The sequence below is a fragment of the Pipra filicauda genome, unplaced genomic scaffold (assembly GCF_003945595.2).
Source record: "Pipra filicauda isolate LSUMZ 115617 unplaced genomic scaffold, ASM394559v2 scaffold677_size160692_pilon, whole genome shotgun sequence".
Taxonomy (NCBI): domain Eukaryota; kingdom Metazoa; phylum Chordata; class Aves; order Passeriformes; family Pipridae; genus Pipra; species Pipra filicauda.
In genome coordinates, this window is record NW_024104839.1 from 94,009 (window position 1) to 118,443 (window position 24,435).

A 24,435-nucleotide genomic window follows, 5' to 3' on the forward strand; every position below is an offset into this window, starting at 1 on the left:
CCGCACCCCTCCAGGTCACCTCAGCCCTTCCAAAGCCTCCCCTCCTCGCCACGGCCCCGTTCCCCTTCCCGAAGGCTCGTCCCCAGCGCCGGGAGCGGCCCGGCAGGAGTGGGACAGGAGTGAAGCTGTCGGTCGCTACTACAGCGTGTGAGCTGATGCCCGGCCGGGCACTGCCGGCTCTGAGGCCTGGCAGCAGGAGGAGAGGGGAGGTCAGCACGAAGCGGGTAAATAAATAACGCATAAACAGATACAGGATCAAACCTGATGTGGAGCGAACTTCCCACTGCAAATGCTACCTGAGGAAAGCTTTATCTTCCACCTGCAGGGTCCGGCCCCCACCAAAGGTGCCCACGCCGCTACTTAGAGAACTGTGGAACGGTTTGTGTTGGGAGGGACCTTAAAGATCATTTAATTCTACCTCCTGCCATGGTTCTTGACCAGTCCAGGGTGCTCCAAGCCCCGTCCAACCTGCCCTTGGACACTTCCAAGGGATCCAGGGGCAGCCACAGCTTCTCTGGGCACCCTGTGCCAGGGCCTCCCCACCCTCCCAGGGAAGGGTTTCTTCCCAATTTCTCACCTGAATTTCCCTCTTCCAGTTTGAACCCATCACTCCTTATCCTGTCACTGCAGTGCCTGATGAAGAGAACTTCCACCAGAACATCTCCCCAGCAAAGGGAAGGGAGGGGGAGTTTTATTATTCAGAGTAAAAAGGGTTCTTCTCAAGCTATTACTGAAAATACCAGTTTTTTGTTGGGGTTTAATCCATTTGCCAGTCACGGCAGCCAGAAACTGCTCGGGGGCAGAAAAGTAGGACCTAAGACACCAACACAAGGTGAAAAAAGTGTTTTTTTTTTCAGCTATGCAATAGCTAAAACCCTTCACACAAGGAGTAAGGTCTTAGCAGGCTAACTCACACTTTCTAAGGCCAGGAGGAGCCATAGGTAAAATTCGAGCAGGGATATGAAAAAAGTCCTATTTATGAAGTGCAAATGTTAAGTAGAGCTGTACAGCACAGGAACTTTAAAATGCCATAAAAATATTTTAATGGTATTCAATAATTGCAAAAAATGATATAAAAATGTATTTAATGCCTCGATTCACTCTTTTGTAAGTATTGTAAGTATTCTCTGTCCTTCATTATTTCACTTCATCCACTTTCTCTAGAAAAATACAGCAAAACATCCAGCAAACCAGGTTTCAGAGAAATCCAGTCACAGGGCTAAAAAAAAACAATAAATTGAAGAAGTGGTCTGGTTGAGAGACCACCCTTCCACCAGCCCAGGGTGCTCCAAGCCCCGTCCAACCTGGCCTTGGACACTTCCAGGGATCCAGGGGCAGCCACAGCTTCTCTGGGCAACCTGGGCCAGGGCCTCCCCACCCTCCCAGCCAGGAATTCCTTCCCAATATCCCATCTATCCCTGCCCTCTGGCAGTGGGAAGCCATTCCCTGTGTCCTGTCCCTCCAGCCCTTGTCCCCAGTCCCTCTCCAGCTCTCCTGGAGCCCCTTTAGGCCCTGGAAGGGGCTCTCAGGTCCTTCTGGAGCCTTCTCTTCTCCAGCTCTGTCTGCAGGGGAGGTCCACCCTCACAGAATGTTAATAAGAAGACAAGATCTGTATGTTTAGTCCAGAAATAAAAGCTGGACAGTGTGGACTCGTCTGCTACAAGGTGACAGTGGCTCTCCCTCGTTCACCTCCTCATGTACCCAGTCACTTGCTCCGTGTCTGACTCCGAGGAGTCGCTTTCCTCCTCGGAAGGAGAGTTCTGCCATTCCTGGAAGTCATCAGCACCCAGTGCTTTGTGCCCAGTGCCCGTGTCATCCTTTGCCTCCAAGGCAGGGTCACACTGCCAGAGCCCCTCGTGCTCCCGGGCAGGCAGAGCGGCCGTGGGGCCGTGCCCGCTGCCCTCCAGGGTGCCCAGCAGCACGCTCTGCAGGTTGATGGTGAAGCAGGCACTGCCGCTCTGCCTGGCAGGGCACTGACAGCTGAGCTCGGGGAAAGGGCTCAGCACCTCCCCGCCCGTGTCCTGCTCTCCCTCCAGGCCCGAGTCCTGCTCCTCAGAGCCCCGGGGCTCGGGGGGTGCGCTGGCAGTGCCCGGGGTGCCGCTGTCCTCACAGGGCCTGTTCTCCGAGTACTGCCCGGGGGGGGTGCCAGGGGCAGGGGGGGCTCTGCCCAGCACCCCCCTCCTCGTGTAGTCGTGGTCCCACAGGGCACTGCTGTCACTGTCCTCGCTGTCACTGTCACTGCCACTGCACCCACTGGCCTTGGGTTTAACCTCTCTGGGGATGACCTCCATGGAGTCTACTTCTTCTGCTGGAAATATCCAGGATGGGTAGACCCACCTCCTGATGGATTCCTAAAGGAGTAAAGGCAATTAAAAACATCAGCCAAACTTGCACACGTGCACAGGAAAACATGAGCAACAACACCCCCAGTCATGAGGTTGTCAAACAAATGATCCCTCCTGTGCCATGTTTTTGGGTTTTTCCATAGCGTTCAGGGCATTTAGGATTGTTCCCTCTTCTCCATTCCTGAAAATCACAGAACCACTGAACGCTTTGGGTTGGGAGGAACCTCAAAGCCCATCCAGTGCCACCCCTGCCATGGGCAGGGACACCTTCCACCAGCCCAGGTGGCTCCAAGCCCCGTCCAACCTGGCCTTGGACACTTGCAGGGATCCAGGGGCAGCCACAGCTTCTCTGGGCAACCTGGGCCAGGGCCTCCCCATCCTCCCAGCCAGCAATTCCTTCCCAATATCCCATGTAACCCTATTCTGTTTCAGTTTAAAGCCAAAACACGACAGCCTTCACTACAAATCCAGGCACACTGGGCAGCCACAGAAACAAAATGACAATAGTGCCAAGCAGTGTCAGGTATGTAATGATTTAGTTCTGATTTCTGAGGTCTCTTTCTAAGACTAAAAGCTCATTTTAGAAACACATCTTAAACCTGAGCCAAGTCTTGCAAGTCTCTCTGAGCTCTTGCAGTTACCTGATCAATTTTATTGTCCTTTAGAAATTACTATTTGAAGCAATTTTAACATCCCAAGCCCCATTTTCCCCCTGCACTTTGGAGGATTATTTAATACCCAAAGCATTGAGGGGAAACGGTGACAATAAATAAAAAAATAAGCCTTAGACACTGCTTGGCAAAGTCATGTTCAGCAGATTCAGGGATGTGAAGGTAACGACACAGCAAAGAATAGAAACGAGGAAAAAAGTCCTAGAAAAAGGTGAGACCAATCTGCTCTGGGTATGTTTGCAGAAAATGGAAAATATTTATGCTGGAAAAACCCCATAGAATTAAATGTAAAAGAAACTGGAGGCTATAAAAATAAAACAAGCAAGCAAAGATGGATAGAAACATTTTTGCTTGAAATCTAGTGGCAGTTCCGTCTCTCCTATGAAAATAAAAGATTAGCTGGCTCAGGACTGGCTTCCTCAAGTGCCAGAACACTTGGTCACAGAAAAAGAGTGATTATTTCATTCAAAACAGTGGAGCAATTCCTCCTGCAGTCTTTCCTCCAGGGCAGGTCCTCCAGCCCTTTGCTCACCCCAGGGCCCTGCTCTGGACCCTCCCCAGTCTGCCCACATCTTTGCTGTGCTGGGAGGGCCAGAACTGGGCAGAATATTCCTGACAAGCACTGAGTAGTGGGGGATGATTCTCTATCTCTGTTGGTAACTTGTCACAGAAGGAGAAAAAAAATGGTTTTGAGAAAGACTGAGTATTTGTTCTTAAGATCAGACAAGACTTAGCAGCCTGAAGAATATCTTTGACAGAGGTGAATTAAACAATCAGCAAATTAAACATTCTGTGCTCTTACATAACTTGTACATAATGCACAGGATTAGAAATTCCAGGAGGTAAACTTCCTCTTCCCACCCAGAAAGGCTGAATCTGAGAATTATTACATACCAAGGCACGTGGCAGTGATTTGCCCTGAAGAAAATAACCTCCTGCATGCAGACACTTCAAGGCAGCACCTATTACCAGTGAGACACACACAGCACCTGCCACTGCAGCTAAATGATAACCTGGGCAGGAAAAACAATCAATAAACAGAAGTGAATGAGGTGCACCACGACCACAGTTCATACCCCACATCCACAACAGCTAGTGAGAATAATTTTGGTTAGAAGGGTAAGTCAAAGTCAAAACAAGACCAAATCTCAAATTAGATTCAGGAATTTAAAAAGAAATGACACCATCTTTGATCTTTCTGCAGTGAGTGGAGGTTTGTGTGGCTCACAGCACTGCCAAGAGATTGGTTGCCCCAGAGTGGATGGGGTTTGTCTTTCACTTACAAACCCTCCCAATGTTTCTCTCTTGGAAGGTACTTTCTCTCTGATACAATTCCTCACCTCTGCTCGCTGGGAGCAGGGACAGGACCCAGGGAAGGGCTGGAGCTGGGACAGGGCAGGCTCAGGGGGGATCTCAGGACAAGGTTCTTCCCCCAGAGGGTGGTGGGCACTGCCCAGGCTCCCCAGGGCAGTGGGCACGGCCCCAAGGCTGCCAGAGCTCCAGGAGGGTTTGGACAACGCTCTGAGGGACAGGGGGGAGTGTTGGGGTGTCCTGGGCAGGGCAGGGCTTGGACTGGGTGAGCCTTGGGGGTCCCTTCCAGCTCAGGATATTCCATGATTCCATATCACCTATCATTTTGCAGGATTGAGTTGTAAATGTCCCCACACCATCCCCCCAGACAAAGCCTTCCAGCACAGTTACCTGGGCGAGCCATGGAGCCTGAAAGGACACATTTCCAGGGTGAGGGGATGGAATAATGTTTGTTCAGGGATGCAGAGACCACAACAGACACACAGTAATTCCTACTTGGATACAATTCCTCAATGACAGTACTGAAAACTTCTGCAGTGGTTTTCTCCTGTGCCCTCTGCCAAAGAAAGTCAATGTTTTAAAGTCAGTTATTGGCCTAAAAAGAGATCCCTGGTCACTCTCCCAGACCTGCTACTCTGTGGTAAAAGATTGTGCTGGCCACTGTCTTTCTTCTAAGAAAACACATTTCTGTGTTTTCTTTTGCTTCCACTCACATATTTGCTCCTGGGGACCTGCTCACCCTTTATGCTTTCCGTGTTTCTCCCCGAAAGCACAAATAAACCCCAATGTTCTTTACCTTATCCTCTCTATCCTGTGATTTCAGTGTTATTTCATAATCAAGCTCTTCATAGATATCAATTAAAGAGAGCAGCTTTCCCTTTTCTCTGTAGTGAGAGGTTGGCAGCTTCATGGTGACATTTATGCAGTTTAGACAAGAAGTTACATTAACTTCTGGTGGTCCCAGGCGTGCTATTGGAAAACAAGAAAGGGAAAAAATGATGGAAAAATATACACTATCTATTCAGTACCTGCTGTATTTTGGTGATGGATATGGAGCCAATTCCACAGTATGCCACTGCTGGAATTCCACAAGGCCTTGGAGCATTTAACTCCCACAGTCAAACCATAATTTCCCACAGGACTAGATTTTAAAACCAGAAAGGAGTAGGGGGGAGGGAAGAAGCAGAGAGGGGTCAGAGGTTTTGCTTCAGCTTCACAGAGATCTGAGCTTTGCATCTACCTGAGACAAAAGCTGAGGTAAATGCACAGAATACAATCCCAGACTGGTTTGGGTTGGGAGGGACCTCAAAGTCCATCCAGTGCCACACCTTCCACCAGCCCAGGGTGCTCCAAGCCCCGTCCAACCTGGCCTTGGACACTTCCAGGGATCCAGGGGCAGCCACAGCTTCTCTGGGCAACCTGGGCCAGGGCCTCCCCACCCTCCAGCCAGGAATTCCTTCCCAATATCCCACCTAACCCTGCCCTCCTTCAGCTTAAGGCCATTCCCCTTGTCCAATCCTTTCTATCCAACCCAGTGCTGAGGGGCTCCAGGTCTCCTCCTCAGGGATGTTCTCAAACCCCTCAGTTCCCCCTGTGCCCATTCTCCCCATCCCCTCCAATCTTCCCTCATTTCAGAGCCTGGAAGTGGCCACAGCAGCTGCCTCTGGGCTGAGCTCAGAGGGAACATGACCTGTTTCTCCTCCATGGTCCTCCAACTGCTCCTCAATCTGTGCCTCTGTTACTTCAAAACTCAATTCTAAGCACAACCAAAGTGAAGCCACCTCTGGCATTATAAATGTCCCAGCTGAGAGGCACCTTCAGAAAGGAGAAATGAGGGTGATGGACAAGCAAGTAAACCTCTTTCCCTACACCTACTGCAGACATGGAACTTCTTTAACTCAACATTCACTACTCCAAGACATAAAACCAATGTGTTTTTATTTTTCAGTTACGTATCTTTTGCACTTCAGAGATTTTTACTTTGTATTTGTAAATACTTGACACGATGCTATTTCCTTTATATTTACACATATATTTTTTATTTCAAAACCAGATTTTTAATTTCAAGTCCATTTATCAGAACTACTGTCAGCCACTAATTTAAAAAAAAAAAAATAAGTCTTGTAAGTGACTTAGATACAAACAGCCACTAATCCAGTTAGCTTGGAGTCTCACTGCAAAGGTAGAATATAATTTATACATCAGCTGTTGACAAAAACCTCTAAAACGAGAAGTGCAGAGAGAGAACTCACTCTGAGTTAACGGAGCAAAACGCAGCACGGAAGAGTTGAACACCCTGGTTCCTGTGATGCTCTGAACAAATGCATAATACTCAGTGGACCTGTCTTTGAAATCCTCTGTCAGGTCACAGGAGAGCTGTGCAGTGCCTGAGCACTGCCTGGCAGTTGTCCAGTCCCAGTTCCTGTAAGAAAAGGCAAAATAATCTGAATTCTCTGACATAAGAAAGCATGAGAGTGTGAGGAAAGAATTTCTCAGTGAAAAAGCAAGAAAACCTCAGCCTTAGTATTTTCACAGAATCCCAGGATCCCTGAGGCTGGAAAAGCCCTCCCAGCCCATGGATCCCCCCTGTGCCCCATCCCCACCTTGTCCCCCAGGCCAGAGCACTGAGTGCCACGGCCAGGCCTTCCTGGGACACCTCCAGGGCTGGGCACTCCAAACCTCCCTCCTATTTGAGTCAATAAACAGTCAAATTTGTGCCCTATTTCCCAGCCTTGCCTGCGGGGTCTGTAGAACACCCTGTAGGAGGTTGGCACAGCTGGGTCATTCCTTGCCTGCCAGGACAGAACGTGCTGGAAGTTGTTGGACTCCATTTTCAGGTTGTAAGGAGGCCCTCCCAGAATTCTTTCTAGAAAGGGAAAAATAACACAAACAAACAACAAACACCACATGAAAATGATGGCAAACAAGTGTGAGACCACGACAGTTCTACTAAACAAACCCAGTTAGAGCAACTCAGTATTTGCCCCCAGAGCAATGAAGCGACCAGAGGACAGAGTTCAGCACAGCAGCAATGCAGACACAGCAATGCAAGGGATGGTGCTCCTGGGCTACATTTCTGTGAAGTTCCTCCTTCAAAAAGCACGAAGTTTTAAAATGGAGCTTGGTGAGGGTGTGCAAGCTATGAAATGCGTTAGGAAAAGCACGTGAAAGCTGATAAAAACTCTTACCAGGCAGGCTGCAAACAGCTGCAGACAGAAAGCCCAGGTACACTGGAAAGTGAAAGTGGGAGTTAATGCCCTGTGTCTGCAGGGTGGCACTTCAGCTGCTGCCAACACCCACTGCAATGCTCAGCATTCCCTCAGTGCCACTGGCACCTTCCTTCACACCTCCCTGCTGCTTTCCTCCACACCTCCCACCTGCAGGGTCTGGGAGAACTGACCCCTGTCACCAATCCAGGGCTCCAAGGAGCTGGTTCTTGGATGGCTCCACTGTGTTCAGGCTTGTGCTGATCCCTCCAGATGGGGCTCAAAACCCGGTGTGAACCAACACAGCCAGGATGTTCTTGTCAAACACTGTCTCAGAGGGCTCTGGCTGTATTCCAGGTCCCTCACTCTGTCTGTTAAACACCATTTCGAGTCATGACAAGAATTTTAGAACTGATCTGGGAAAAGATTCTATTGTTGCTGGAATCATTCTCATGGATTGTAGAATCCCAGGATGGTTTGGGTGGGAAGGGACCTCAAAGCCCACCCAGTGCCACCCCTGCCATGGGCAGGGACACCTTCCACCAGCCCAGGTGGCTCCAAGCCCCGTCCAACCTGGCCTTGGACACTTCCAGGGATCCAGGGGCAGCCACAGCTTCTCTGGGCAATCCTGATATTCCAAAGGTTTCTTCATCCTCCTGTACAACCTTCCAAGAGACTGTTCATCCCCCAGGGTCTCACTGTATCCAGATTCTTTTCCTCGGCCAACCCAGTCTTTGATCATTGCTATCTTTTCAACGTGGTGCTTCAAAGCACTCTGGGAATTATTGTCCTGTCTGACCTTTCTAAATTCTTTTCCTCAAGCTCCTCCAGCCTCCCTTCTGCTTTCTGAGTGCAGCCAATAGAAACTTCCTGTCTTCATTTTAAGGCATTTTGTGGTCATTCCCCTGACTCATGAGATGCCAACTCCCACACTCAGTTGACCAAAGAAGTCACTACTATAATTTCAAACACGTTTTTTCTCATGCTTTAGATGAATTCCATGGAAAAATCTGCCAAGTTACTTCATTATCTTCCCCAAAACTCTCTTTTGTCTTGACCTGACATGTCAACAAGACAAGCCACGGTAAGAATGACTGTGAAAAGAGAACAGAACTCTAGAGCACACATTAAAAAATAAAACCATTTATGGAGACCCACAAAAATGGTTAGGACAGGACTATCACACAGTGCTTGAGTTTGGAAGGGATCCCAGGATTCAGCTCCTGACTTTGTGAAACACAGAACCAGAATACATATCCTGGTAGAGGGGATTGGGAATAGTTGTGTCAGTGGGAACTGATGTGCTGGGAGAATTTCCTCAGGGATTAATGCAGTCATTTTCTGATCTTTGCCTACTGCTGCAGGGAGAACTGGAAGAGGAAAGGAAATATTTCCTACATGATTAATTAAAGAGATTTCTGCCCAGAGTCTTTGTGGCCACAGGGAAGTGCCTTAAGAATTGTCCTTTCCCTGGTGGTGGCACACACAGAACACACACAGATCCACCTGGGCCATGGGTTTGCTGAGTTCACTTGGGAAGGACACTCAGCCAGGTGTCTCTCACCAACGTGGCTCTCTGGACACGTGTCTCAAACTCAGCTGTGCCCCCAGCAGCCCTTCTGAAAGGAGGTGCAAAGACACCAAGCAGCAAACTTGAGCTGCACAGGCAGGAAATTCAGATTCCCACAGGGCAGGAAACTCCTCTCTGCAGTTTCATTTTGCCATTCAAACCACAGACATCTTCTTTCTTGTCCTTGCACTTCGACATTAATACTGAACAATAAACATCCCCTTACAGAACTGCAGTTAGAAGCAGAACAATTGATTTCTTTCCTGGTAGTAACAGATCACCTACATGGGAAAAAGCATCTAGTGGGGATGAACAACAAAGCAATATCTTAACTGTTATTATTCTTTAGCTGCCACGAGCTCAGATCTGTAATTATCTGTGCCAGCTGCCTTGCTGGTGTAGTTCCTGTCGACAAAAATGTTTCTCTATTCTTTCCATATTTAATTTTTCAATGCCTCTTCCCCATGGGAATCAAATTCCGTCCAGCAGGAGTTCAAACAGCCTCTGAACTTTGTTTCAACAAACATGTTTAGCAAAGAAAGCTGAACAGTTGCAAAACTGTTTATGTTACAGTGTTACATAAGAGACACAGACCACAGAAAACCTCTCAGACCAAATAACTGGGAAAACTGAGACTGGGGAAATGAAGATGGTTTGTGAACTGAGTGGGGAATCTTCTTTACCATCCTGGAGTTTCTAGTCATCCCTGGGAGTGTCCCAGGCCAGGTTGGACGGGGCTTGGAGCACCCTGGGCTGGTGGAAGGTGTCCCTGCCCATGGCAGGGGTGGCACTGGATGGGCTTTGGGGTCCCTCCCAACCCAGCCCAGGGTGCTCCAAGCCCCGTCCAACCTGGCCTTGGACACTTCCAGGGATCCAGGGGCAGCCACAGCTTCTCTGCCCAACCTGGGCCAGGGCCTCCCCACCCTCCCAGCCAGGAATTCCTTCCCAATATCCCATCCAACCCTGCCCTCTGGCACTGGGAAGACATTCCCTGTGTCCTGTCCCTCCATCCCTTGTCCCCAGTCCCTCTCCAGCTCTCCTGGAGCCCTTTAGGCCCTGGAAGGGGCTCTGAGTTCTCCCTGGAGCCTTCTCTTCTCCAGGCTGGACAATCCCAATTCCCCCAGCCTGTCCCCACAGCAGAGGGTTTCTGTCCTGGTTAGAACAGCTGGGCCCAGTTCATCACTGGATGGGTGTAACCAAAACTGTGTATTCCACAGCCTTCCATGCCATTGCCCAGGAACTGTTCTCAGTGAACCATTTACACCCTCTGCACATAGAGCCTGACTCCTCAGGCTGTAAACTGGGTGTTCAGAGGCCTGTGAGACAGGAGGGTGCTCCTGTCCCCACACCCTTTGTGGAACTGTGAGATAGGAGGGTGCTCCTGTCCTCACACCCAGTGTGGAACTCCCCGCCCTGAGGGAGGGACTGGGCATTCCTGCCTGAACTGGAGGAGAGAGAATCTTGGAGTCTTGGGACTTTTGGAACCACTTGTGGGATCCAGAGGAAATGGATCCCACTGCAGATCACTGCTCTCAACCAGACTGCAGACCACCACTCTCAACTGGACTGCAACCACCACTCTCAACTGGACTGCAACCACCACTTTTCAACCAGACTGCAACAGGTTTCCCCTCTCCTTTTCCTTTGGACTCAGGGGGCCCAACTCACACCCCTCTGTTCATGCCCCAGGGTGCTGGGTTATACATTTGGGTTTGGTGGGTTAAAACCAACTGTTTGTCCGTATAATCGTACTTATTGTATTAGTTTATTAAATTGTTATTCTGACTTATAATCTCTCTTTTGAGCTGAGTTCATTTCCCCTGCTGGTTTACCTCGAAACCAGCACAGTTTCCCTCCCTCTGGTCATGGTTTATGCACAGAATGGAGGATGCAGATACAAGGCATGAGATCCTTCTCCTGTGAGCGACTCCGGGGCCAGCTCAATAAACACACAACAGCCCCTTACTCTGGTAATTCAGCAGAATTACCAGTGAACAATTCCCTGTAATAGAAAATCCTCTCTAACAGACAGGTTCAGGCACTCACCAAGCTGATAGAAAGGCATTGGCACATTCATCAGGGTTCCCGTGGAGATTAACAAACAAACCCCCCTGCTTGGAAAACAAACATTTTGCTTCTGTACCTACAAATACATGGGGGAAAAAAATCACATTCAGCAGCTCATCCTAGTAAATTATCCCAGTAAAGTACTTGCAGATAAACCAAGGTCTTATATACAGAGTTATTTTAACCTCTCCAGTGTTTGGGAGAGGACAGTGGTACTGAAAGAGTTACAGCTTTGGGGGAGGACCATGATCCTTAAAATTTTTTGACAACTTTAGTCAATTTTATGGCAATAGCACTTCGGTTTTTTAACACAGAAAGGGCTCTTACCACTTCAAATAAAGACAGAAACCACTGTATGATTATTTGCATTAATTCTGCATTAAGAGAGCAGCTGGAAATTCTATGCCACTCACTCCAACTTTGTAAGCACAATGAAAATAAACTTTGGTTGGTTTTGTTGGAATAGTACATGAACTCATCACTTGCAAAAAGTGTCTCCAGAAAGAGGGTAGATCAGGAAAGAAAAATTAAATATAAGGAAGTTATGGAATTTATATTATAATTTTTAATGCATAAGATCTGTTAAAATATTCCTTCTCTTCTTTAATATCCTCAGGGTATTAATATTCACAGGATCTGATCTTGAATTAGCTGGGCAAGGGTACAACTATTTCTAAAGAATCTCCTCCTCAAGTTTAATAACAATAAATTGCTTTTTATTTAGAATTGTTTGAAAATACAGCACTATTTTCTCTGCAAAACAAACGTCTTAAAATTGAAAATCACGACAGAGCATATTATGGTCAAACTCGTGTTTATATATCCATATATTAACACAGTATATAATCCCCCTGTTCAAATAAACTAACAGAACCCCTTATCTGAGCAGTCAGTCCTCCTGTGCTCAGAGTTCTGGCCCAGCTGGAGGAGGTCACTGGCTGAACGTGAACCTGCACCTGTACAGCTGACAGTCTGAATTCCACAGACAAAGAGAACATTCTCTGCCTTCACACTGGTTCCTCTCATCAATTCATTCAAGCAGCAGAGGCATTTAAACAACAGCTGCCCCTGCAGGGTGGGATTTTCCAGGTGGTTCACAGTTTTCCCATAAGGAGAAGGCCTGGAGGACCCTGAATTCACTTCACAAATTATTCCCTTTGTGTGCTAATCCCTGCAGTTAATCCCAGCCATGCTCCAAGCACTCCAGGAGGGGTGTTGTGCACACGGATTTACATACCTTGGATCCTCACTGTCCATGCTGTCAGGAATAACAACTATCCCACTCTTGGAATCTCAAGTGGCTCCTGGAGGGCTCTGGGTGCTGAACAACACCAGTGTCTCACATGATGCATATTCCAAGCAAAGCTGTGTGTTCAGCACCTTCCAACACGTGAGAAAATGTGCTCTGATGTGTTTATCTCCAGGGCTGCACAGCTCTCTAAAGCTGGATGTCCTCTGTCCTATCAGTGCCAGGGAAACTCCAGGGAAAACTCCAGAGGAAAACCATTTCTGTCAGAACTCTGCTCAGCTTTTGTGACTCCTCTCCAGAGCTCCAGGAATCCCTGCAGAGAAGCCATGGAAACAGCAGTGAGTGCAGCCCCTCCTCAGCCAGCCTGTGTTCACAGCAATTCCCTTGGGAGCTGCCTGGAGCCCCCAGTGCTTCCAAAACTGTCTCACACTTCCACATCATCCACAGCTCGAGTTTGGGTTGGGAGGGACCTCAAAGCCCATCCAGTGCCACCCCTGCCATGGGCAGGGACACCTTCCACCAGCCCAGGTTGCTCCAAGCCCCGTCCAACCTGGCCTTGGACACTTCCAGGGATGCAGGGGCAGCCACAGCTTCTCTGGGGCCTGCAGGGGAATGTGTTAAACCCAGAACAGCTGGGGCAGGAAGGGACCTCTGGAGATCCCCCAGTCCAACCCCTGCCCAGGCAGGGTCACCTGGAGCAGGTGACACAGGAATGTCTCCAGAGAACAACTTCCCACCCTCCCTGGGCAGCTGTTCCAGTGCTTTGCCACCTCCATGGAAAGAAGTTCTTCCCCATGTAGAGGTTGAACTTGTTGTGTTTTAGTTCACGGCCATTGCTCCTCATCCTGTCACTGGCACCACTGGGCAGAGTCTGGAACCATCCCCTGACACCCCTTGGAGATAAATACAATCACTACTGAAACCACACAAACCAGGCAGCTGCACTGACAGCTGTGCTGTTATTCCCACATTCTGTTGCTGGGGGACTTTGGATAAGTCATTTCTAAGGATAAGAAAATAATTTAACCTTAATAATCCAAGTGCATTAACCAGCAGCCCATTTTCCATGGGCTGCCACAGTGCTGCTGGTGAGGGCACAGCCCCAAGCTGTGCCAGGGGAGGCTCAGGTGGGACAGGAGGAGGAATTTCCTGCTGGAAAGGGTGGTGAGGCCTTGGCAGGGGCTGCCCAGGGAGGTTTGGAGTGCCCAGCCCTGGAGGTGTCCCAGGAAGGCCTGGCCGTGGCACTCAGTGCTCTGGGCTGGGGGACAAGGTGGGGATGGGGCACAGGGGGATCCATGGGCTGGGAGGGCTTTTCCAGCCCCAGTGACTCTCTTTTCTATCATCAAGGTCATTAAGGAAAAGATGGAAGCGAAGCAGAAGGAGAACAGAGCCGACAGACCGCGGGGGATCCACATCCAGCACAACCATTCCCTTCTGTCAGCCGCTAATGAGGAGCCCACGGAGGGACCAGAGGGGACACCCGGGCACGGCCCGGACCCCTCGGGTGCTCCGGTGTGAGGGGGGGACACAACGACGGGACAACGTTATTGTCACAGCCCAGCACGGCCTGCTTTTCCTCACAAACATCACGCCTTGCTGCAATAACCCACACCTCGCACTTACTGGGCTCAGTTTTGCGGGCCGTGACGCCGCCGAAGGTAAACCCCAAGGGTTTTTGGGCCGAATGCGCGGTTCGGGTGTTGTCACCCCGAGAGGGGCCGCAGGGACACCCACTCGGGCCCCACACGGCGCCCACAGGACCCAGAGGCATTTCCAGGAATCCCGGAGCTCCGAGCGCAGCTGCAGCAGCCGGGCAGGCGCCCACAGCCCTGCCCGGCCCGGCCCTGGCAGCTCTGTGGAGCCGCTCCACTGCCACAGCACAGCGGGAGGGAGAGCGGGGGGCACCACGGGGCACACGGCGCTGCTCCCCAGCCGTACCTCGCAGCGGGGAGTCCCCGCGGGCTCCGCTCCGGCTCCTCATCGATCGTCATTGTTCCTCATCGATCGTCATTGTTCCTCACCGATCCTCCTCAGGCCCCATCGATCCCTCCCGGGCCGGCGCCGAGCGGCAAATGGCGCCGGGCACGGGGCGGGGACGGCGCGCGGGACGGCCGCGCCCCCTCGTCCGCCAATCAGCGCAACTACTTCGTCAGGCCACGCCCTCAAACACTCAGGTCACGCCCCCGCAAAGCAGACCACGCCCCCAGATGACAACAGGCCACGCATCCATCCCTCAGGGCCACGCCCCATCTCGTTAGACCACGCCCCCGGGCCCCAGGCCCCGCCCCATCCGCCAGGCCCCGCCCCCAGCCCGTCTTTGCGGCGATTTCCCCAAAATCTGTTGTTTTTTCCTGCCTGTTCTTTCCCGAGGTGAATTCACTGGCTCTGCTCCCCCAGGGTTTCGTGCTGAAGACGCTGACACTGCGCTTTCCTCCCCCTTTAGCATTTCCTTCTCCCTTTATCTGTCCATTCCCCAAGTCTCCACGTCTTTAAACTACAAACACAGCAACAAGTGAGACGTTCAGTGATTTTAGGGTGAGTTACAGGCAGTTCCTGCAACTAGGATTAAACTCAGGAATTACTTTTTTGGGAATATAAATATAAATATAAATATAAATATAAATATAAATATAAATAATATAGCCTCCACTGGTAGCTGTTCCTGATCCTGGACACTCAGCAAAGGGCTCCCCGTCAGGAAGGGACCCGATGCAGGCAGGGAGGGCAACAAACAGGAGTGAAACACTGCCTGTGGAATTTGGAGTGCAATGGGGAGCCTGGTCTTGGGCTCTGCTGCAGGAAACACTGACTTTATTTTCCAAAGAAAACCGGGAAGAAATTGCCCAGCTGAAGTTCCCTGGCCTTGCAGAGAGCTGATGTCCTCGGTTCTGTCGCTGTGGCTGTGTGTGCACAGGGGGGAGCACAGGAGGCTCTGGGGAGTCTCCACTGGGAGCTTCCAGTGCCTAAAGAGGCTCCAGGAGAGCTGGAGAGGGACTGGGGACAAGGGATGGAGGGACAGGACACAGGGAATGGCTTCCCACTGCCAGAGGGCAGGGAGAGATGGGATATTGGAAGGAATTCCTGGCTGGAAGGGTGGGGAGGCCCTGGCCCAGGTTGCCCAGAGAAGCTGTGGCTGCCCCTGGATCCCTGGAAGTGTCCAAGGCCAGGTTGGACGGGGCTTGGAGCAGCCTGGGCTGGTGGAAGGTGTCCCTGCCCATGGCAGGGGTGGCACTGGGTGGGCTTTGAGGTCCCTTCCAGCCAAACCAGTCTTTGTTTCTACATAAATCCCTGTTTCTGTGCCTGCCCCTGGCTGAGCCGTGGCTCCCTGAGGGACATCCCGGGTGCTGCTGGCGGGAGGTGGGTGCTGGATGAGGAGCATCTCGTGACATGTGGGACACGCTGTGAGGAGCTGACCCAGGGAGGGAGGGAGGTGTTTTGGGGAAGCAGCTGAGATGCTGAACTTCCTGTTCAGTGAAGGATCTGCCCTCTGCTTCTCAGCTGCTCTTGTTGCAAAACAGGGGTTCATAAAACAACACGGGGAGTTCACTGTGACCTAATTTAGAACCATTTAATGGTTTGTGTTGGAAGAGACATTAAAGCTCATCCATTCCACCCCCTGCCGTGGGCAGGGACACCTTCCACCAGCCCAGGGTGCTCAGTTTGTCTGTTCTGGGCAGAGAGGGGGGTTGCTCTGTGGGGCAGTGGCAGAGACATTTCCCTCTGTGGTTTTGGTGCTGTGTGTGAATGTGCAGCAGGAATGTGGTTTCTGAGGGACTGAATTTCTGCTGAGAGCTCTGTCTGCTTGCACACCACGACACATCCCCTTTGTGCTGCTCACCCCCCACGCTGACCTCCTGCTCTGTGTTCTGGTTGCTGGGGGGTTCAGGGTGCACAATAATTGCCACAGCAGTTGGCTCCTGGTAGGTGTGCTGGGAAAACTGTTCTGAGCTCAACTGTGTGGACTCTTCTGAAACTTGAGTGGATCCAAAATTAGGACACACTGACCCTTCCCTCTATTTTATTTTAGATTTGTGTACAACCCTAGAATTTTTCTTTTTTGTATGTTCATGTTTTGCCAACTCGGCTCAGAGAGGAATTAAAAATGTGCAAGGTTTTCAGGGGCATTGTTTTATTTAAGGCTTTCCCTATTCAAGCAATTGGAATGTGTCTTTTTTTGGCCTGAAGGTGATGCTGTTTCTCCAGGAAAAAAGTCCTGGAAAATCCACCGAAGAGGAGTAATTTGGGAGTCTGGTAGAAAGTGCTTGTGTTAAAATTCAATATACACCTATTAATGCTGTTTGAGTGTGTTGGCAAGTTTTCAGCAGCACTTTGGAAGACTGAGACCTCCCTCAGCAGAGCTCAAAAGTACTTTATGAAATCTTGCAGCGTGGCATGGACCACTAAAAAGGGAAGTCAGTTTACTTGTCGTTGTTCAGGTACATCTTCACTCTGCCTGCTTGTGCTGGTTGTGTTCTCTGCTGTGCTTTCAGATTTGCTGGTGGGAGAGAGGTGTGGTTCCTGTGCAGGTCCCCCAGAAATGCCTTTGCAGGTTTGTTTTGAGAGACTTCACTGCTCGAGGCGAGAGACAGGAGCAGGTTTGGGGTGTCACTGCAGTCACACCTCCTTTCTGTCAGCTCTGCCCCCCCGGGCTGTCCCTCACCCCAGCTGTGACACACAGGCACCTTGCTGACCTTGGGCCCAACTTCCTTGTCTCCCTTTCTTGTCTTTGCAGCCTGGGGGGAACCTTCTTTTTCATTGAGAACTATTTTGTTTCTTGAAGGATTGCTTAAAGTGCCATTCCAAGGGGGAGGGCAGGAGGAAGTTTTTGGCTGGGAGGGTGGGAAGGCCCTGGCCCAGGTTGCCCAGAGAAGCTGTGGCTGCCCCTGGAAGTGTCCAAGGCCAGGTTGGACGGGGCTTGGAGCACCCTGGGCTGGTGGAAGGTGTCCCTGCCCATGGCAGGGGTGGCACTGGATGGGCTTTGAGGCCCCTTCCAACCCAAACCCTTAAATGATTCTATTCAATAATTCTATGATTGTATATATATCTATCCATATCTATATTTCCCAGATGGATTTGCAGGAAACAGAGCTTATCCTTGACACTTCCTTTGTTTGGGAGGTGTAACCCCTTTTCCAGTGGATAATTATCCTTTCAGGAAATCCTGTATCCTCTTATCCCCTTTCCAAAAGATGATGCTCTCTGAAGTCTTGGAAAAAAATTCCAAGTTGCCACAAAGGACATTTTCACCTGCTGCTGCATGTTTTTACAACTTACTCTGAGTGTGTTGTGTGGAATAAATCCAAACCTACTTCTATTACTCCAAGTAGTACTAATTGCATACAGTTTTTACACAAACAAGGTAATATGTGAACTCTTTTCCATGGAATATGTAACTCTCTTCCACCTCTGAGCTCTGGACATGGCTGTTTGCAAGCCAGATGCACAGAAAAGTGCTTTAGATCCCTTCTTTCTTAATGGTTGAAGCTTTAATTTAAATCATGGGAGTGTTTCATTATTGACTGAACGCAGCATTCCCTTTTCCAGCCTATTAAGGAAATCCTTCTTCCTGCTGGTGAGGTATTATAATACAGAGAAGTCTTAAAATGTTCTGGTTTAATAGTTATTAATTGGAGGTTACATTACAGAGCATTAATTTGCCTGGCTAATATTATTAATTTGTCCTCTTTATCAGGATGGTTCTGTTTGCCTGTGCTGCCTTGATGTATCTCCAAGATCAGTTGAGGTGTGATTTGGTGTCCCACCACCAGTGAATTTGGTAGCTGGCCCATGGTTTTCACTGCCTGTCACACAATTTAAAAAATTGTTTAAAAAATATCTGTATAAATAATATAAATATGCCTTCTTAAGTCAAATTCTCCGTGAATTTGTGCTGCCTCAGTGAAGTCAATTAAACCTCACAGGGTCTGCAGTCAGGGGGGGCAGAATCTGCTCTCTGGTGGTTTCTGTTCATTAAAAGCCAGCACTGAGCTAGCAGACTATCAGATGCTTTCTGGGGCTGTGAAACACTGAAAAGGGTTGGGGTTTTTTTGCTCAGAACACTCAGTTTGGGAAGAACTTCACTGGCCCTGTCACTGCTGAGCCCCTGGCAGGGGCAGAGCTGCACATGCTGAGTTATGAGTGTTATTCCCAGGGTGGGACCAGGAGTTTCACACTCTTCTCAGACAAATATAAACACAGGAACACGGAATAAGTGTTTCCCAAAGCAGGTCCTGCATCAGCTGGGGTTTCACTGTCTGCAGCCTTCCAATCCGGCGGCATCCCCGAGGGCTAATCAGTATTGATGGCAATTAGTCCACACGCCAAGTGAAATAATAACTCACAGTTTCCTTGGGTTGGTTGGCTCTGTCTCTTCACTGGGCTGTAACACAGAAGTGCCCAGCTGATGGGAAGGCTGTGTGGGGCTGGCAGAGAGCTGGGTTCACTCTGTGCCAGGTGCTGTTCCTTTGGGAGGAGGACGATGTGCAGCAGCCAAGATCCCAATCCCCTTGGGTTGAGGGACGTGGTTGGGCCTCAGGGGGCTTTATTTCTGTTCTCCCTTTGGTAAACTCCAGCCCCTGGAAAGCTGCTGGCTCTCCAGTCCTGGCAGGTTTTCCCTCAGGGTGTGACAGGCACCGTGCCCGCCCTGGAACACACACAAACCACCCCGTGGCTGCTGAAGAAAGGGGAGGAAATTGTGGTGTCCCTGTAGCCCTGCAAAAATTTGCAGTGGGTCTGAGGTTTGGGGGGATTCCTGCAGCTCGTTAGTCCTTTATTTCACAAAATGTGGGGTCTTTGCCAAAGTTTTTAAGGCTTGTAGCCTCCCAAGATTGTGGAGAGCAGCAGAACTACCCCCCCAGCAAGATTTGGGGGTTCCCTTCCCCTGGGGGGGTTTATTTTGCTGGTGTGGGCGTGGGAGGGAGCATTTTACCCTACCAAGAGCACACACAGCTCTGGCCACTGGCCCTCAGTGGCTGCAATAACCTGGAGGATTATCCAGGAATTTAGGAATTTCAGCTTTCTTCTGTTTTTTGCAGATGGCAGGACAAAGTGCTTACAGGGATCATGTGCAACATCATTCTTTAGTCTGGCTCCTCTCCTTTATTTGGGGGAAATACTGCATAGCTTTGCCAGGAGATGGCAATTGGAAACACTTATTGTAAAGCTCTGTTCATTTAATTTTACAATTTGAAGCACCTTCTAATAAAGGGATTTGGTTTGTAGTGGGGATGTGTTGTTAATTATCATTAGACCTCTGCTTTTGATTAATGCTGCTAATTAGTTTCTGCCCTTGACTTTTTCCAATTAAGGAGTGGATACCTTGGTGCTAAACATGTGGGCATATTATCTAATTAGATGGAAGAAACATGGGCTCTCTTTCTAGGTAATTATTTTAACTTCCAGGAGTTGCTTTGCTCTGCCCGGAGCTGGGGCTGGCTCTGGGGGAGGGCACAGGGAGTGTTGAGGCTCCAGCCAGAGGGGATCAGGGATTAGAAACAATTTTTCCCTGCAGGAGTGGTCAGGCCTTGGAATAAGTGTCCCAGGGAGGTGGTGGAGTCCCTGTGTCTGGAGTGTCCCAGAGGTGTCTGGATGTGGCCCTTGGGAACATGGATTGGGGTGATCCTGGTGGTGCTGGGGTGGGACTGGAGGATCCTGAAGGTCTCTTCCAACCCCAATGATTGTGGGATTCTGGGATTTAGACCTTCAGCAAGGCAACCCTTAATCCTGATCTCTCTTTACACAACCCACCTGGGAGCATCTGTAGAGCTGCAACACAACAGGAACTCCTGTGAAATTAAATATTGATTTACCTTGAGTGTTTATCCGAAAGCAACAGGTTTTTTTAGGACCAGTTGGATTTATAAAAACATTCACATCACGTTGAATACAGTTTATTTAAGACTGCAGGGACGTGGTTTCCTTGTCCATTTGACAATGTAAATTTGAGTGGCCAAAGTGGCCATTCCTTCAGAGAACTCTGAATTCCTTGTATGGGAGCTACTGTAAAAGTGCAGATATTCCCATGGCAATGGTGCATTCTAGTGGAATTTCATGATTCTGCATATAGAATCAGAAAACTGTCATTTTCCTTGTTTGCATAAACCACTGCTTTACACTTCTAAGTAGTGGATGGAAATCCAGAGAGGATTAAGCTAAATGAAGGAACAGATCATTTTCAAAGGCTAAAGCCTGACAGATCCTGGAGTTCCAAAGCACGAACTAACCACGCTTCTCCAACTTTACTTTAGAGAAACCTTAGCATCTCTTTGCTTTGAAAATGAATTTTACCCAAATCCATATGCTTGCAAATAATGGTGCTGGATACCACAGAGTCAGTTCTGATACTCCCTTTGTAAATTTGTCCAAATTATTAATTTTTTAATATATATAATTTATTTTTGTTCTATATATTTACATATTTTTATATGATGTCCTGATTTTGCAGGTCTGCTCTCGAGCAAGGTCTCTCCTCAGGGAGATTCCCAGTGATCAGGTTGCATGTCTTGAATCCATCACACAAGCAGGGTACAAATAATCATAGAATCATAGAATGGTTTGGGTTGGGAGGGACCTTAAAGGTTGGATATGCCACCCCCTGCCATGGGCAGGGACACCTTCCACCAGCCCAGGTGGCTCCAAGCCCCGTCCAACCTGGCCTTGGACACTTGCAGGGATCCAGGGGCAGCCACAGCTTCTCTGGGATTTCTATTCCAGGGCCTCCCCACCCTCCCAGCCAGGAATTCCTTCCAATATCCCACCTAACCCTGCCCTCCTCCGGTTCCAAACCACTGTCCCTTGCCCTGTCACTCCCTGCCCGTGGTCCTGGGAGCTCCTCTCTGCCTCCAGAGCCGGGGCTGCTGCTGGAGCTGCACATCCTTGCTCCTTTGCAGAGCCTTGTTCTGCAGCTGGATTACATCTCGTGCAGCACCTCTCCTGATCAGGAATTCTTCAGCTGCAGATAGGCTTTCACCTTTGTCCTGTCAGCCAAAGCCAAGGCACGGCCCCAGCAGTGAGTGACAATGACATAAAAAGTATATTCTGTGGAGCTGTTTGGGTTACCAGCCACGGCAGTGTCAGTGCACTGCTCCCTCATTACCATACACATGGCATTAAATGCAGATTTCCAGGGAGGGTAAGCAGAAGTTGGTGCTCAAATCCCCGGGAACAATGGGGTGGGATTTGTGCAGCCCCCTGAACCTGTCCCCCTCAGTGGATGTGAGAGCATTAACTCCTCGTGGGTGAATGTGTTATTGACTCTGAGTAAACAGCCCTTTCTAAAGACCCTGCAAAGTGTTATTGGCCAGTAATACACAGTAAACAGACAAAGAACGACACTGTGACAGTTGGAACAAAGGGGAGAGAGAGAGGGGTACAGATAATGAATCATTAATGCTCGGGAGTTGTGTGCTGCCTTCGACAGTTGCCTGAGGGAGGTGAGTGGGAGGGCTGAGACTCCTCCGTGTGCTGTGCTCCACCGGCTCCCTGGGCAGCCCCCTCCAGTGCCTGACCACCCTTTCCGTGGAGAAATCCTTCCTGGGAAACACCCCCTGTAACTCCCAACAGGTCCCATGCACAGATTTCATTACCTACATTTTCACTCCGTAAAATTTTAGTTTTGCAAATTTAAAATTTCGAAGCCCCCAGTGTGAGCTGTGTGCAGAAAAGGAGTTATGGGCCATTATGCTGAAGGTAAAAATATGCTGGTTTCCTCGTTCAGGTGTTTAAGGGATTTTATTTTATTTGTTTTCTTTAAGCTGAGAAAAAGGTGAAGGACAAGAGTAAGACGGTGACTGTGTGAGTTTGAAAGCCAGAAGATGCAGAGTCTGAAACAGAGGCACTGTCTCAGCCAGGGCTGATAACCAGCAACAATTATTGTCATTTTGGCAGGGGCTGCCCAGGGAGGTTTGGAGTGCCCAGCCCTGGAGGTGTCCCAGGAAGGCCTGGCCGTGGCACTCAGTGCTCTGGGCTGGGGGACAAGGTGGGGATGGGGCACAGGGGGATCCATGGGCTGGGAGGGCTTTTCCAGCCTCAGTGACTCTGGGATTCTGGGATTCTGTGAGGCTGCAGCCAGAGGAGATGTTGGAGAAAGCGAAGGAGCCCCTGGAAGCAGAGCAGGAGGAGCGGATGCTTTGCAAACATTCCGTGTTCATCCACGGGGAGGGAGGTACCCTGATTTTATCCCAACACATGGCACTCAGTGTGACTCCATGTTGGCTGCTGTGCCTCCAGGAAGGCAGGGAAGGAATGCAAACCCTGGCACACGAGGCCGCCCCTCCGTCCATCCTCTGCGAGAACTGACGGGAGCTTTTTGTCCGCCTGCCAAGGGGAGAAAATAGAGCAGCATTCACCTGGAACAGATGGGCCTTCCCGGGCAGCCAGGCTTAATTAACCACCCAGGCCAGTGCCCAGCCCCAGGCCCCGCTGGAGCAGCACAGGGCACCGGCCTGGCCAGGAAAAGCCCTGGACTCAGCACAGCCAGCCAAAGGTGCCCCTGGCTCTCTGCTCTCCCTGCCTCCCCCACGTCACACCCTGGCACCACAGCCTGGCCCGGGGCCGGGCACGAGAGGGGCAACCCAGAGGCCAAGGACGTTTCCCTCCCAGGACAGGACTGAGAGCTGCCAGGACAATGTCCCTTCCAGGCTGCTCAGCAGAGGTGCTGGGTGTGCTCTGCTATAACTGTGTGTGTGTGCTGTGTGTGCTAAAACTGTGCTGTGTGTGCTAAAACTGTGCTGTGTGTGCTGTAACTGTGTGTGTGTGCTGTAACTGTGCTGTGTGTGCTGTAACTGTGCTGTGTGTGCTGTAACTGTGCTGTGTGTGCTGTAACTGTGCTGTGTGTGCTGTAACTGTGCTGTGTGTGCTGTAACTGTGCTGTGTGTGCTGTAACTGTGCTGTGTGTGCTGTAACTGTGCTGTGTGTGCTATAACTGTGTGTGTGTGCTGTAACTGTGCTGTGTGTGCTATAACTGTGCTATAACTGTGCTGTGTGTGCTGTAACTGTGCTGTGTGTGCTGTAACTGTGCTGTGTGTGCTGTAACTGTGCTGTGTGTGCTATAACTGTGTGTGTGTGCTGTAACTGTGCTGTGTGTGCTGTGCTATAACTGTACTGTGTGTGCTGTGTGTGCTGTAACTGTGCTCTGTGCTGTGCTATAACTGTGCTGTGTGTGCTGTGTGTGCTGTAACTGTGCTGTGTGTGCTGTAACTGTGCTCTGTGCTGTGCTATAACTGTGCTGTGTGTGCTGTGTGTGCTGTAACTGTGCTGTGTGTGCTGGGCTGGGCTGTGCTATGTGTGCTATAACTGTGCTATAACTGTGCTGTGCTATAACTGTGCTGTGCTATAACTGTGCTGTAACTGTGCTGTGTGTGCTATAACTGTGCTATAACTGTGCTGTGCTATAACTGTACTGTGTGTGCTGTGTGTGCTGTGTGTGCTATAACTGTGCTATAACTGTGCTGTGCTATAACTGTGCTATAACTGTGCTGTGCTGTAACTGTGCTGTGTGTGCTATAACTGTGCTGTGTGTGCTATAACTGTGCTGTAACTGTGCTGTGTGTGCTATAACTGTGCTGTGTGTGCTATAACTGTGCTGTAACTGTGCTGTGTGTGCTGTGCCCTCAGTGTGATCAGAAGGGAAGAGCTGCAGAGTTAACCCTGCAGTGTTCCAAGGCAGGTGGGCAGGGAGAAGAGCAAGGAGCATGAAGGGATTTCTCTCCTGGGGCTGGAGGAACCCCCCTCACCTCACCAGGGAACAGGCTTCCCTTCATCTTCCAGCCAGCACATGGCTCTTCTCACCAGACTCAAGAACCATCAGTGAGTCCCCACCTGCCTCTTTCACAGAATGCCAGAATCACTGAGGTTGGAAAAGCCCTCCCAGAGTCCCCCCTGTGCCTGATGCCACCTTGTCCCCCAGCCCAGAGCACTGAGTGCCATGGCCAGGCCTTCCTGGGACACCTCCAGGGCTGGGCACTCCAAACCTCCCTGGGCAGCCCCTGCCAAGGCCTCACCACCCTTTCCAGCAGGA

General features: G+C 50.1%; 1 protein-coding gene across 1 annotated transcript; it reads right to left on the reverse strand.

Moving 5' to 3' along the window:
- Nucleotides 1-1,486: 1,486 nt before the first annotated feature.
- LOC114002687 (interferon alpha/beta receptor 2-like) lies at nucleotides 1,487-14,450 on the reverse strand. Its single transcript, XM_027748852.2, has 10 exons — nucleotides 14,358-14,450; nucleotides 12,408-12,732; nucleotides 11,150-11,246; nucleotides 7,516-7,557; nucleotides 7,064-7,193; nucleotides 6,580-6,749; nucleotides 5,124-5,296; nucleotides 4,718-4,883; nucleotides 3,911-4,029; nucleotides 1,487-2,351 (listed from the first exon to the last, which is right to left on the reverse strand). The coding sequence occupies exons 3-10, from the start codon at nucleotides 11,178-11,180 to the stop codon at nucleotides 1,686-1,688; spliced, it is 1,497 nt and encodes a 498-aa protein (XP_027604653.1). The 5' UTR covers nucleotides 11,181-11,246; nucleotides 12,408-12,732; nucleotides 14,358-14,450; the 3' UTR covers nucleotides 1,487-1,685.
- Nucleotides 14,451-24,435: the final 9,985 nt, after the last annotated feature.

Excerpts from the sequence above, each read along its gene's own strand:
- LOC114002687 (XM_027748852.2), bottom strand. The coding sequence starts at position 11,180 with ATGAATGTGCCAATGCCTTTCTATCAGCTTG. Across the intron at positions 5,297-6,579 it reads TTTTGCTCCGTTAACTCAGA|CACGCCTGGGACCACCAGAA; the intron begins GTGAGTTCTCTC and ends GTTTTCCAATAG. Across the intron at positions 4,030-4,717 it reads AGGCTCCATGGCTCGCCCAG|GTTATCATTTAGCTGCAGTG; the intron begins GTAACTGTGCTG and ends TTTCCTGCCCAG.